This window comes from Drosophila miranda, chromosome 2, assembly GCF_003369915.1.
Source record: "Drosophila miranda strain MSH22 chromosome 2, D.miranda_PacBio2.1, whole genome shotgun sequence".
In the NCBI taxonomy this organism is placed as follows: domain Eukaryota; kingdom Metazoa; phylum Arthropoda; class Insecta; order Diptera; family Drosophilidae; genus Drosophila; species Drosophila miranda.
The window spans coordinates 11693066-11705873 of NC_046675.1; the positions used below are offsets into that span (position 1 = coordinate 11693066).

Genomic DNA, 12808 nt, shown 5'->3' on the forward strand with positions numbered 1-12808 from the left:
TCGTGATTCAACACTCAAACAGAGAGGGAAAGGTGAAACAAATAGTCGTATAGCAAACATATAGATGCTCTTCCCGGAATCCCTATTCCTTGGCTAATATTATACACTCACACGGCACATACACGGATTTAAAGCATTCTTGTGCAGTCGAAACAAAATGGAATTGATGCGACGACTAAGGCAAGAGGAGTTTTTCTATATACATTTTCGGCTAATGCAATCGGAAGTACGATATTGAATGGAAAGCATTTGTATTTGCATTTTTCACTATCATTATTATTTGTTGTTGTTCTTGTTGTTGTTTTTGTTGTTGTTCTTGTTCTTTTCTCTACAATGTTGATTCCTGAATACCTGAATTTGACACACTCCCAGGATCCCAGGATCCTAGGAATTCTTATGTGTTCTTACGATTTGCATTTTAGCATACAAAATTGTCTCAATTACTTTAAATTTTACTTTAGTTTAGATAAGCTGTTATCACGTTTACTTTACTGTCTGTCACTTTATTCGTTCGATCTTGCTTGCAGTTGCAGTTTCTATGGTAAGGAGCTACTAATGGGAGGATCTGCTGTAGCCATCCGTTCATCCTCCACCTCAGTCCCACCTCACATTCGCTTGGAATGCCACAAAATGAATGAATGAATTAATGCGTTATTGTTTTTTGTTTGTGGTTTTTATCTGCTTACTATACACAAATTGCTACGGTTTGCTTTTATTTTATGATAGTTTTTGTTTTTTGTTTTGTTTTTAAGAGTTTTGTACAACAAATTAATTACATTTGCGCTTAAACGAAAAGATAAAAGTTGTTTCGTTTAAATTATTAAAACAAACGTGTAAGACAGAAAAAGAGAAAAACAAGCAAAGAACAAGGTTCTGGTTTCCTTCTAGGGATCCGAAAGGAGGATGTTGGTGGGTGTAAAAGGGTGTGGTAGCGGTGGTAGCATTGGGTGTATGATATTTTGTTTTGCAATGAGGAGAAGCGGAGCTCTTCTGCTGGACCTTTTCACATGGTAAACGCTTTAACGATGGTAGGAAGTCGAGCTCCATTTAGTGGATTCATACAGGGATAATGGTATTAGATAATTAGATAATGGTCTCTCCAGAGTGCACACTCCTCCGCCAAAGAAGGAGAGTGGGGTTTGGATATGAGGTGAAATTAAACCTTGAATGAGAACGGAGAAAATTGTTTCCGAGTTTACATATACACACAATACAGTATAAATCAACTTCATTATCATATCCGTATCATTATGCATTACTCAATTACATACTCATCATTACACGTTATTCGTTATTCGTTACTCCACACATTAGTCATACTCATACTCATCCTCATCCTCATCATATTCATATTCATATTCATGCTCTCTCTCTCTCATCGAATATACATCACAATCAAAGTGTACGCTTTGTAATCGGTAATCATAATTCGTTACAATTAGAATAATAATAATAGTTGCGTTTTTCTCTCATTGCATTTTCTGTTTGCTTTTCCGTTTTTTTTTTTGTTTTTGTTTTGTTTGTTTGTTTATTTCATTTTTGATGGATTTCTTAATCGCTCGTTTTACTCTTTTACTTTATTTTATATTATATTATATTTTCAACTTTCTTTTTGTGTTTCTGCTCTCTTTCTTTATTTTACTTAGTACTTTTGTTGTTTGTTTCTTTTGTTTGTTGGACTTAAACGTAGAATTAATGGATAACTATTACTTGTAAACATTCTAATCATAGGATCATAATCATAATTCAACAAAATTAAAATAAAAATACAATTAGAATCAAGGTTTTATGTTAAAAAATGAATTAAATTACTCAAAAATCGAAACAATATAGGGTACTGCCTGCTCCTGCTCCTGCTCCTCATTTCCATCATTTTTCCATCTTTCTTCAACTCTAACTCTAACTCCGTTTCCCGTTTCATTGTATTCTTCTGCCTGTTGTTCAAATAATTGATTGTTGTGGGTGTAATTATTGTATCTGTAGCTGTTCTGCGGCATTTTCTCTTGAGGTTAGCTGCCAATCGATCGAACAAATTGTTGCATTTATCGTAAATTTCATATAGTATATTGCTTTGATTCTTGTAGGTTGCTATTGGTGTTGTTGTTGGTGTTGCTTTACGGTTTGCTGTTGTTGTTGTTTTAGCAGTTGTAGTTGTTGTTGTTGAAGTGTGGTTTCAGCTCATTTTCACGCGTTTCCTTGGTGGTCCAATTGGTGGGATTTGTTGTGTTGCGAGTGCACGAAATGCCTCTGCTATCAAATGTGAATGTGTTGTGATCATATTTTGCCATCCAGAGGTTTCCATCACATCGGTGGCATGACTGTACGAAAGAGGGAAAAGCCAAAGATAAGTAAAGGAAAACCAAAGGCAGAAAAATAATGGTTTAAAACACTTACGTATTTATGAAATCTATCGTTTGTGCTTTCAATTGATCCGCACTATGGAGATCAGCTAATATTAATGTTTCGGCTGCTGTTTCAACAGAGAGATTGACGCACAGCGCCTCCTCGCACATCACTTTCAGCTTTTCGAGTGCATACTGTAATGGAAAAAACGAGTTTCCAGATTAAACACAATTCAAAAAAAGAATCAATTATGAGGATTTTCTTACCTTATCAGCAGCCGCTAGGAGATCATCAGCCATTTTTTCTAAATTGGGCGCCTTGCCCGTGTATATGAATCGCAGCATTTCTTTAAGAACCTCATGATCCACATCGGTTATGGCGACACGATTCAGCTTACGCTCCTCCATTTCATGCTCAAACATGGCCGCAAAGACATCGCTGCGCGCTGAAAATATCATACATAAACATAACGTGTGGGTTAAAGCGATTCCCAAATGATGGCTTAAAGATTTAAAGGTCTTCTGCTTACCTGCCAGTATGGCCTTGTGCGCCTGAAACTCTCGACCGCCCACTGAGAGCGTCACATCGCTGAATTTCTCATTGTCAAAGAGATTGCCAAGATCCTCGGAGAGCTTGCACTCGGGCACTTTGAACTGCACAATATTGGATTGTCCGGAGATGTTAACACTGTCCGCCACGACGCTAACCTCACAGAAGATCGTTAGCTTGTCCTCCGGCAGCAGGCCGTTGGCCTCGTCCAGCAGGAAGTCGCGTCGTATGAATTTCTTGAAGCCCCAATCTTTGCCCTGCACAAAACGGTAAGCTCTACAAAGGTAAACCAGATGTGTGGTTGATTGATTAGTGATGAATGGGGATCCTCAAATGATGAAGATTGATGGATTTACCTTTGGGATTCCATGGCTTTGGTCTCCTCACGCTTCGCGTTCAGTATCGAAAATTTGAACTTGGCTCTGACTTCTGATTTATTACACGAAACTAATAGTAAATATAATGATAAGTAATCCTTGCTCTCCTCGTCGAGGCCCTTTGGATTAACCCGTAAACACCTGGAAGCGAAACAGCGAAGAGAGAAAATGTATTATAGATATTATAGATCTCTGTAAGATGTGATTTCCTTACCATTTCAGTTTGTCATTAGCACCGGCTGAGAATGTGGACGATTTGAGTACCTCACCCATCTCTTCCCGACAAAAACTAAAGTTATTTATGGTCCACATATAACTAAATTTAACCACTTTAACCTGGAAAGATGAGAAGAGGATGTGGCAAGAGTTAGTACAATTTTCAGTATACATCTCCTTCCTGGGAGACCATCTCAGATTTCTCCCCCAACATCAATGCCACACTGCACGGCGCACCTGTAGCCCAAACGGAAATGCATTTACCGCCGCCACACAACAAAATGGATTCAGTTTACACGAAAAATTGTGAAATTCGATCGGCAAATCCATAGGAATGCAAAAATCCACACCCAGAGGAATGCTCAGACGGACATTTGTATATGTATAGGGAGGGAAATTTAATCCCTTCTGTGGGATTATCGGCAGGAAGGCAGGGAGTTTGTGGATGAGGACGAGGACGAGGATTGGGAGTCGGATTTACCTGCGTATAACACCAGTTCTCGGCAACTGGCGTATTAACTTCCGGCAAGGGCGGCGAGGGTACACGGCTGACCGCCATCGTGCTACTGGATGCGTGCAGGTTCGAGGTGACTCTAGCTGTTTGGCTTGCCTGACATTCGTTCACCGGCAATCTGTAAAAACGAATCAAAAACACACATTTTAGGATTAGGTATAACGATAGATATATGAAAATTTGTTCTAGATAATACATATTTTTATTTAAAGTAGAACAGAAAGAAGAGATATAGAGAGACGGATAACTTTTATTTGTGGTTAAGTAACCATTTTGTTTCGGTTGTATAAAAACTGTATGCCATTATATTTTCTTAGAGAGTAAGGAGCAAAGCCTGCAGGCTTTGGAGAGATATTCTATGTATTACAATGTTGGGAAAGTCTTCTTGGATGATATAAAGATAAAAGAAACTTAGCCATAGAGAGATGCATGGATCTTGTAGAAAAAACGGAGAAGCAGAAGATAAGAGGGGCAACAGAGAAATCAAATGGAGATTAAAGAAGACAGGGAAAGACAAGAAGGAATTTAGGGTAGGAAAACGTCTTTGATTCTTTGGATTTTTTCCCAAATTAAAATCGTATATGTTTCGTGTGGTTTCACCTTGGCTCTTGTATTAGATCCATGATACTGCGCTCGAATTCAACTTTGACAAAACTTGAGTCAGAAGTCGAGTGCCTCGCGAGTAGATTGAGCAGCTTCAACAGCAGGGAGTTCTCCAGCTTGCCGCCCGTTTAAAATACACGCACACAAAACACGGAACAAAATCGGCGAGACAAGTTACAGGTTAACGACAAATTAACAAGAATAATCTTTTCAGTTAAAAAACACGATTAACACGACACAAACGCGAGGACAACACAAAACGAAATGCGCCAAAAAGTGCAGTAGCAGCAGCAGCAGCGTGGTATCATAATTGTGGAATGGCGGAACGAAGGAATCTCAAACGTTAACCGTTATTCCGTAAATTAGTCAGCGCTTGAGAGCGTGGCCGTGTGAGGGAGGCAGATGGAATGCGTGTAGAACGAAGCGAGATGGCAGTATATGCAGTTCGATCACAGTAAGAAGCTGTCGGAGTGAAGCTTTGGAAGCTTTCAAAGTTCGGTGTGCTTTGTCTGGATACGAACTGGGAAACAGAGCAAACGCGGCTGGCAGGAATATCACAATCGAAGAAAAACACAACCGTTGCGCAGGAGCAGCAAAAGAAAACTGATGGACCTGGAACATCCACAGGAAACGAAAGGAAATCCGTGTCTAAGGACACAAAACAGGCAAAGAAGAGGCTCTGCAGATGACAGCAAACAAAGGGCCAACAGAACAGCCAGAATTGTAGCCAAGAGTGGAAAATTGACAAACAATGGGTCAGCGATGCAGAGGGTGAAGGTGATGCTTAGGAGAGGGAGAGATAGGTAGAGGTAGATCTGCCACACTATAACAAAACACATTCGTCTCGTTTGTGTCGGAGTTGCAAGCAGGCGCAGATGCAGCAGCAGCAACAGCAGCAGAAGCAGCGGCAGCCGCGGCAGCAGCAATTTTTGTACAATTAAGCAGAGGAAAACTCGGAAAATCTGTACAAGGCTGCGCCACCAGCATCAACAATAATAGCGTGTGTTCTGCTCTCCCGCAAGGTTGAGATTTTTCAAGGTGCGTTGGCACAGGGTACATTCAATGGAAGGTAGGGCAGTGAGGGCCGCTTGAAGGGTATCATGTACATATGTACCCCCTCCTGCCTATATGTACCTTGTGCTGGCAGGCTGCTGGGCTGGCGATTTTGATGGCCATCATCAAATCCAGCTGGAAGGACCTTCAATGGGCCTCTGTCTCCCTCTCTGCGTGCGTTTGCATGTGTGAGCTGTCATACAGCCAGAGCAAAAGGTTGACGCTTGACGCGCATTTCGTCAAGGTGAACAAACCGTAAAACCAACTGCCGACAGAGCAGCGACTGAGCAGAGCAGAGCAGTCATCAGTCAGCAGAGAAGCCAACGCAGGCAGCGCAACTCCACTGTTTAGCACTCGCAGGCCGCTTTGTTCAATTTTTAGTGAGTGTGCTTTAATGTTAATGACATTGATTTGGCATTGAGGCACGCACACAAACACCAACACACACAATCAGCCATTACCTTAAGCCGCCTCTTCTCTCTCTTTCTCTCTGTGTTTGTAGCCTCTGCCTCGCCTCTTGCTCTCTCAAGGGCCCAAGAGCCGAAAAAAATTTGTTTCGTTGTGACATTGAAAATCATTTGGATATGGCGCCACAAGGCAAATGACACAATGGGTGGGCGGGGGAGGGGGGCTTAAGAAGGTTAAGCTCAAGAAGCCGAAGCTTAATGAGCGGACAGTAGCAGCAGGTAAGGTTCTGCCTCTCTCCGCGTGATGACGAGGTACTGCGCTGTGCATTGGGGTGGACCTTCAACGACTTTTTAATACTTAATGAAAATACCAAACGAGTGACAAATTCTATTACTTTCCGTTAAATCTCTAAGGTATTAGAATTTATACCTTCAATACCTCCGACTGAGAAGATTTTGAGTCAAAATGTAATTATGTATAATGAAATTTTGTTTAGCAAACACACGCACACATCTGAATGCAAATTCCTTTCCATTTAATTTCTCCCAGTCATGCCATTAGCTTTGCTTGCTTAGCTGCCAAAAGCCATTAGCCATGGTCCAAAGCAAACCCACAAATGCTGACCCTTCCCAATATCAACAGTATGTGCTGCCCTGTACTGTAGTTAGGGACCAGCCTAATGCGGGAGGACGCGCCTGTTCAAACATCCGACAGCTGAGACGCAACGAATGCACTTGGACACGGACACGAAGAAGGCACAGCGAGAGTGGGAGTGGGAGAGGAGATCACCCTGGGCGATCCTCGGCGGACAGATGAGCAGAGCCGTCTTCCTCTCTTTTGCTGTCTTTGTGTGGGCTGGCTCTCTCACAAAGGGCACAAGATGAAGGAAGAACGAAAAAGCAGAGAGAATTTATGACAAATGAAGAAACGGCGCAGCAGAGGAGGGGCAGCACGCGTTAAAGAAATCTCATAAATCGGCTTAAGCGAAAGGAGGAAGGAGATGAAGAAAGGAAAGGGGCAACAAGGAGAAGGAGAAATTGATTTGTCAGCAGCTGCTCCAAAGAGAGCGCAGGGGTTTGGGAGAGATAGAGAGTGTGTGCGGCTCACAATTTTCACCAAAATCTTTCCGCCAAAAAAGAAAAGAGGAAAACTTATATAATTTGAGCGACTCGCTTTGGCGCTTTCCACAACTTCCGGACACTTTTCATTAGCATTTAAATGAAATTTGATAAAAACTACAACAACAATCACAGCGAACGAATGTCGACAACAAAAGGCAATAATAAACGAAACAACAAAAATGGTGAAAATTTTCATTTTTTTCTTTACAACAAATTATCGCATGAGTTTTCACTTGTATGGCGGCTGCCACAAAAGTTTTCACCAACAACAAATGCCTCCTTTCACTCGCCGCCCAAACACCAAACACCACCAAAGCAACAACAAATGAATGGAGCGGAGTGAAAAACGCTTTTCTGCTGTCGCTGAGTGAGCGAGCAAAAGGAAACGCTTTTCTTTTTACATATTGTAAATGCAAAGACACATATTTGCTACCCTAGCAGAAGGAGGGCATAATGTGTTTGATGAAAAGTTTTCAGCGAAGAAAGGGAATGGGATTTTCTACCCTTTCAAGAGGATACTTTTCTGTTAATTCAATGGCGCCTGTTGGAACCACTAAGAAGATTGTAACAATTAAGTACCTTATTATTACCTGGACGAGGGATGTATGATATATTTTCAAGGGTATCCAAAGCTTCGACCCAAAGTAATCCCACCTTTTCTTGCGGGGAAGAGAGAGATGGAGAGACACCGCGACAAGAGGAAGAAGCGTCGCCGGTTGGCAATTTAATTTAAATAATGTGAACTTTCATGCCAATGAAAATGATTTCAAAAGAGAAATTCTCCTTCCATCCAACACGTTCGGTTCGTTTGCTCCCCAAACAACGAACAACCGACAACATCACTTCCGCTACAAATGCAGCAGCAAACGCTTCAGCAGCAGCAACGATGACACCCACCCACCCGAAGAAAAGAAAGAGAAAGAGAGAGAGAAGAGGCAACGCATGCAATTTCTCTCCAGCTCTCCCTACTCTCCAGCTCTCCCCCCTTCCCTGGAGTGTCGTCAAGAGTTGACGCATATTAATTTTCAAAACTCCCACGCTCAACATTTTTGTTATCGCTTTTGTTTTTCTCCATTTGTTGTGCTTCGTTTTCTTTGGATTTCGTTTTGGGGTCTTTCACTCAAGCCGATCGCCCGTCCATTTGCCTTTTGCCCTCCCTACCTGCCTCCCCTCCTGCAATCCACGTTCCACGATACGATCCACGATCCGCATTGCGTTTTTGCAGAGGGAGAGAAAGCTCCTCTCCTTTTTCACTGTCTCGCTCTCGCATATGCAGTTTTGCCTGCAGTTTTCGTGAAAGTCGACAGCGCCGTCGTCGCCTGCGCTGCCGCCTCTACCCCGTTGCTAAGCTTTTGTTGCTTTTGTTGTTATATAAAGCGTACGAAATCATGTAAGTGGAGTGAAATTTGCCTTCTGTTTCGATGTTTTTGCTGTTTTTACCTTGTTTGGGCCTATTCGATTGTTTTTTCATTGTTTGCACTAATGGAAACAATTGAAAGTTTGGGAAATTATGTTTCCATACATTAACCTCTTAAATGATCCTTGATTGCAGGGAAAACTTTGTATGAGTCCCTTAGGGAGCTGGAATATGACCCTAAATGGACATATGTTTTGTTTTCAATCTAGTTAAAGTGAAAGCTCTAATGAAGGGACTTTTCCTGGGGTGGACATGTATCATTTGTCGTGCTTTTAAAGAAAATATTCCTTTGACCATTGTTCAATAGATTTATATCTCATCTTGAAGCTTCAACTCTTTGACCTCTCGCTGACCTTATAAATCGCAATTAATTTCAACAGATCTCTCGTCATCAGCATGTGACAATGGTCATCGCGTCCCATTTTCCACGCATAATACGATTATGCTGTTAATTTTTACATAACTGCCGTGGCTTAGTTTTTTCTGTTGGTTTTTTTTTGTGGATTTGATATGCTAATCAACTGAAGACGAGGCCTTTGTCACACTTTGTGTTTGCTCGAAAGTAGGCCGTGGGCGTGGCTTGCAACATTTGTTTGACACTTTTTTTGGTTCGGCTCGGTTCGGTTCGGGGGGCATTGCAGCATAAATGAAAGTTGACCATTTTTTAACCGCAAATAATAATGAGGGGAAAACATATTTCGATTACGTAAAAATTACAGGCAGCATAAAAAATGAGCAACATCACGACGTCGGCGCCGACGCCGCTGCGCTGCGCTGCCCTGGGCTTATTTGTATGGCCCGGACTGTGCGCAGGCGCGTAGGTGGGCAGCGAACGTTTTCACCCGATCGCAAGCAAACACGAAGCCGAGTGCGAAGCCGAAGCCGCAGCTCGAAACGAGAGCAATACTTTTATGTAATCGTAAAGCGAGTCAAAAACTTGTTTGATGACGTCGTCGAGGCTTGAGGCTCTCTCTGTGTGCACGACTCTCTTTTGTGATTCTCTCTTTGGTTCGAGTTGTAGCGCGTGGCTCTTAGTGTTTTCTTTGTTGTGTTTGTTGTTGTATAACAAGTTTGAGCGGCGCTGGCAAACATCATTATGACCGATCGGTATGGTCATCATCGCGATGAAATCAATAAATTAATAAGCAACATGCTCCATGTGTGCCCAATTTTCCCATTCAAACATTTTTTGGGGCAAACTTTTGCCCGACACCCGACGCCCAGACGGAGCTTTCTTGTTTGCATTTTGCCGCTTTTACCTCTTTCTCTGCACTTTCTAAACAAATTGAGCGGCACTGAAGAGAGCGGTGAGTGAGAGGGAGATGGCAAGAAATTGGCTTTCATGCGTTTTCACATTTTGTTTTTGTCGTGCTTTCTTTTTTTTTTTTTCTTCGCTTCGTGGTTGCTCTCTGGATTTCTACTACTTTTTCTTTAGGCGCAATGCGTCTTCGTGATCTGTATTTGGCTTAAAGACGACTGCCTGTCTTCTCGCTCACCCTCTGCCTCTGCCCCTGTCCGTCTCTGTCTTTTATTGGCTTAGAAATTCTTGTTTGCTTTTCGCTCGATTTCCAAGAGATTTGTTCTAAATAAAATGTGGGTTGAGTGAGAGAGCGAGGCAGATTTTTCGTTTTACGATTATTGGGTGAAATGTTGTGCTGTGTTGAAGCAAAGTGAAAACTCCTCCTGAATTTTTATCTGCACCTCTAGCAGAGTTCAAGATACACGATTCGAAAGAGCAATTACTCTAAAAAGAATGAAGGCCAAAGCGAAAAAGATACTCCCCTCGCAGATCGTAGATTGTGGCAATAAGAAATATCAGCGAAATAGCTGTTAAAATGAGGAGATAAGATCCTATTGGGAAAAGATATATCACACTCCTTGAGAAAAACCATTGTAAACTCTCAATGCAACATGTTATCATCAGATCCGCATGCTGCAGCAGCACTAAAAAAATGTTGGACAGCGACTATGTTAATGAATTTAATTTCGCTTTAACTTTTGAAAGTTTTCAATAATTTATATAAAATAAATGGGAGACGACAGCCCGTGGCGGGCACCAGTCACAAAAATGGGAAAGTTGCATTGCAGCCACACACCAGATATCAGTAAATAAGTGAAAGAGATAACAATAATTTGGTGAAAATCAACATGTACTGGAGATTTTTCAGAAATTCTGGTGATTCACACCAGTTCGCTGCTTCACAGCATTATGCACTGCTTTGAATTTGTGAAATGAAAAGTTGGAAGGATTTTCATTAATTTTACTAATTTTTGAAAGCTTGAAACGTTCCAAATGCATTTATTGCATGTGAATAATAGTGTTTTAAAATGTTTAAGACATGGGGTTTTAGTATTGTTTGTTCAATTTTGTTCAAAACCCGCTGATATCTGAACAATAGTGTTTTAAAACTGAGGTTTTCTTCAATAAGTGTTCAGAAATATCAACTTTCATTTCTTCCCCTCCAGTAAGTATCATATCAGAGGTACCTTCACCTTTCAAAGGGAGCTATGATGGATAGGTGGAGCGGAGAGCGGAAGCTGAAAGAGGTCATTGCATAATGTTGCCAGCAACAAATGTTGCCAAGGCGACTGCCAGCCGCCAAAAGCAAGCCCTTTCACAGCCGCAAAAATTCAGTGAAGCAGACTTCCCGTTTGGTCCCCCCCAAAAAACCACAGAGCGAAACAGAATGACAGCAGACACCCTGTACAGTGTACACCCTGCAGAATGCTGTCAATGCACCCATCCTGTGTTTCTGTGTGCGTGCGCGCCTGTCCACTCGCAGACGTCAATGTGGGGCCAAGGCACTGATAAAGACCCAAAGACCCCCTCCCCATCCATGACTCAGAGGCGGCACAAAGAAACGCTTTTTGTTCTTGATTATCAGAGAATTTCACTCCAGCAAGGCCATGAGCAACAAGTGCAGCAAATGGGGTGAAGGGGGTGGAGGGGCAAAAGCACATTAACAATTTTGTGGCACATGGTCAAAAGCATTAAGAAAGAGGTCTCGTCTCGTCTCCCTCTGTGTTTCCACCAGCAGCAGCCATAGCCATGGTCTCAATTCTCCAGCACCTCACAATCTGCTTCTCTGTTTCACTCTCTCTCTCTTGCCCTTTCTCTCTTGCTGTTCGTTCTCTTTGCCTTTCTCCCTGCCCATTCTTTACTCTCCTCACGCTCTCTCGCTTTTTCCCTTTCTTGCTCATTTCTTTAATGACTGAAAAAACAGCTGGTCTCCACGCCCATTAATTAGCCGAAAATTGAGTGCCACTCAATGGATGAAACGGTAAACAAAACGCATCAGCATAAAACACAAACATTTTCTTTGTTGTTTACCAAATTGTTATACTTTTTTTTGAGGTTAGGCGAACGCCTTTTGGGGTCAGCTTTTCCCCGTGTGTGTGTGTGTGCGTGAAAGCTCAAAGAAAAGCATGCTTAGGGGTGGCAGAGCGAGCGAGATAGAGATGAGGGGGAGTGAGAGAAAACTTAATTACTTAAGTTTTGTGTTTATACGCCCATGCAATATTACGACATTTTCAGGGCAAGGGAAAACCCATCTATAGAGAGAGCGAGCGAGAGAGAGAGTGGGTGGCTTAAGGCTTAGGGTTGGGGCTGATCAGTGACCACCACGTGCCACCACCAATCAATAGAGATACAGTAGGCAAATTATCATCAAGTTTCATGGAGGAAAGGAAACCAATTACTTACGCAAAAGTAAGGTCAGAGCCGTATATAAAAAAACCAAACCCCCACATCCATCGAGGTCTACTACTCGGTACAGAAAAACTCACAAGTCATCAAAAATAATATACATACAAACATACAAAATAGTACCAATGAAAAGTTTTGTTTGTTCAGTGGTTTGTTTGTTGCCTGGTGGTTTCCACCAACTCAAGGATGTGACAATGGGCTTCCGAGTACGAGTGTATGCGGAATGTATTTCAGGGCAGGATAGAAGGGCAGGTCCTGCTGCCTGAATACCAAAGAATACCAAAGTGGGTCATAGTCGTACCCCCACAAGCGAGGCGGCACATCTCAAGAGCATTTACCATTCGAATTGCTGCTAATGATTGTTTGCCCTACAAGTCCTTCGTAAACTGAGTGAAATGTGCCATAATTTAGTACTTGTTGCTATGCCCCCAAGGGTTTATGTGAGGGTTTTCCCGTTTGCTTAGTGAGATCATATACATATCTAATGGGTTGAGTTGGTTT

At 42.1% G+C, this 12808-nt stretch overlaps 1 protein-coding gene across 4 annotated transcripts in view; it reads right to left on the reverse strand.

The window, feature by feature from the left end:
- Positions 1-1609: 1609 nt before the first annotated feature.
- Positions 1610-12808, reverse strand: part of LOC108154937 (protein roadkill) — a 70490-nt gene continuing 59291 nt past the window's right edge. For 3 of the 4 annotated variants that reach the window (XM_033389311.1, XM_033389310.1, XM_017285426.2), the window contains 7 exons: positions 3967-4117; positions 3484-3605; positions 3249-3410; positions 2873-3168; positions 2610-2788; positions 2395-2537; positions 1610-2318 (listed from right to left, as the gene is read on the reverse strand). In XM_033389311.1, the coding sequence (XP_033245202.1) occupies positions 2174-2318; positions 2395-2537; positions 2610-2788; positions 2873-3168; positions 3249-3410; positions 3484-3605; positions 3967-4044 (1125 nt within the window). In that variant the 5' untranslated portion in view covers positions 4045-4117 and the 3' untranslated portion in view covers positions 1610-2173. Of the gene's footprint in view, positions 2319-2394; positions 2538-2609; positions 2789-2872; positions 3169-3248; positions 3411-3483; positions 3606-3966; positions 4118-4599; positions 5194-12808 lie in introns of those variants that run through there. The other variant, XM_017285427.2, reaches the window with a different exon arrangement.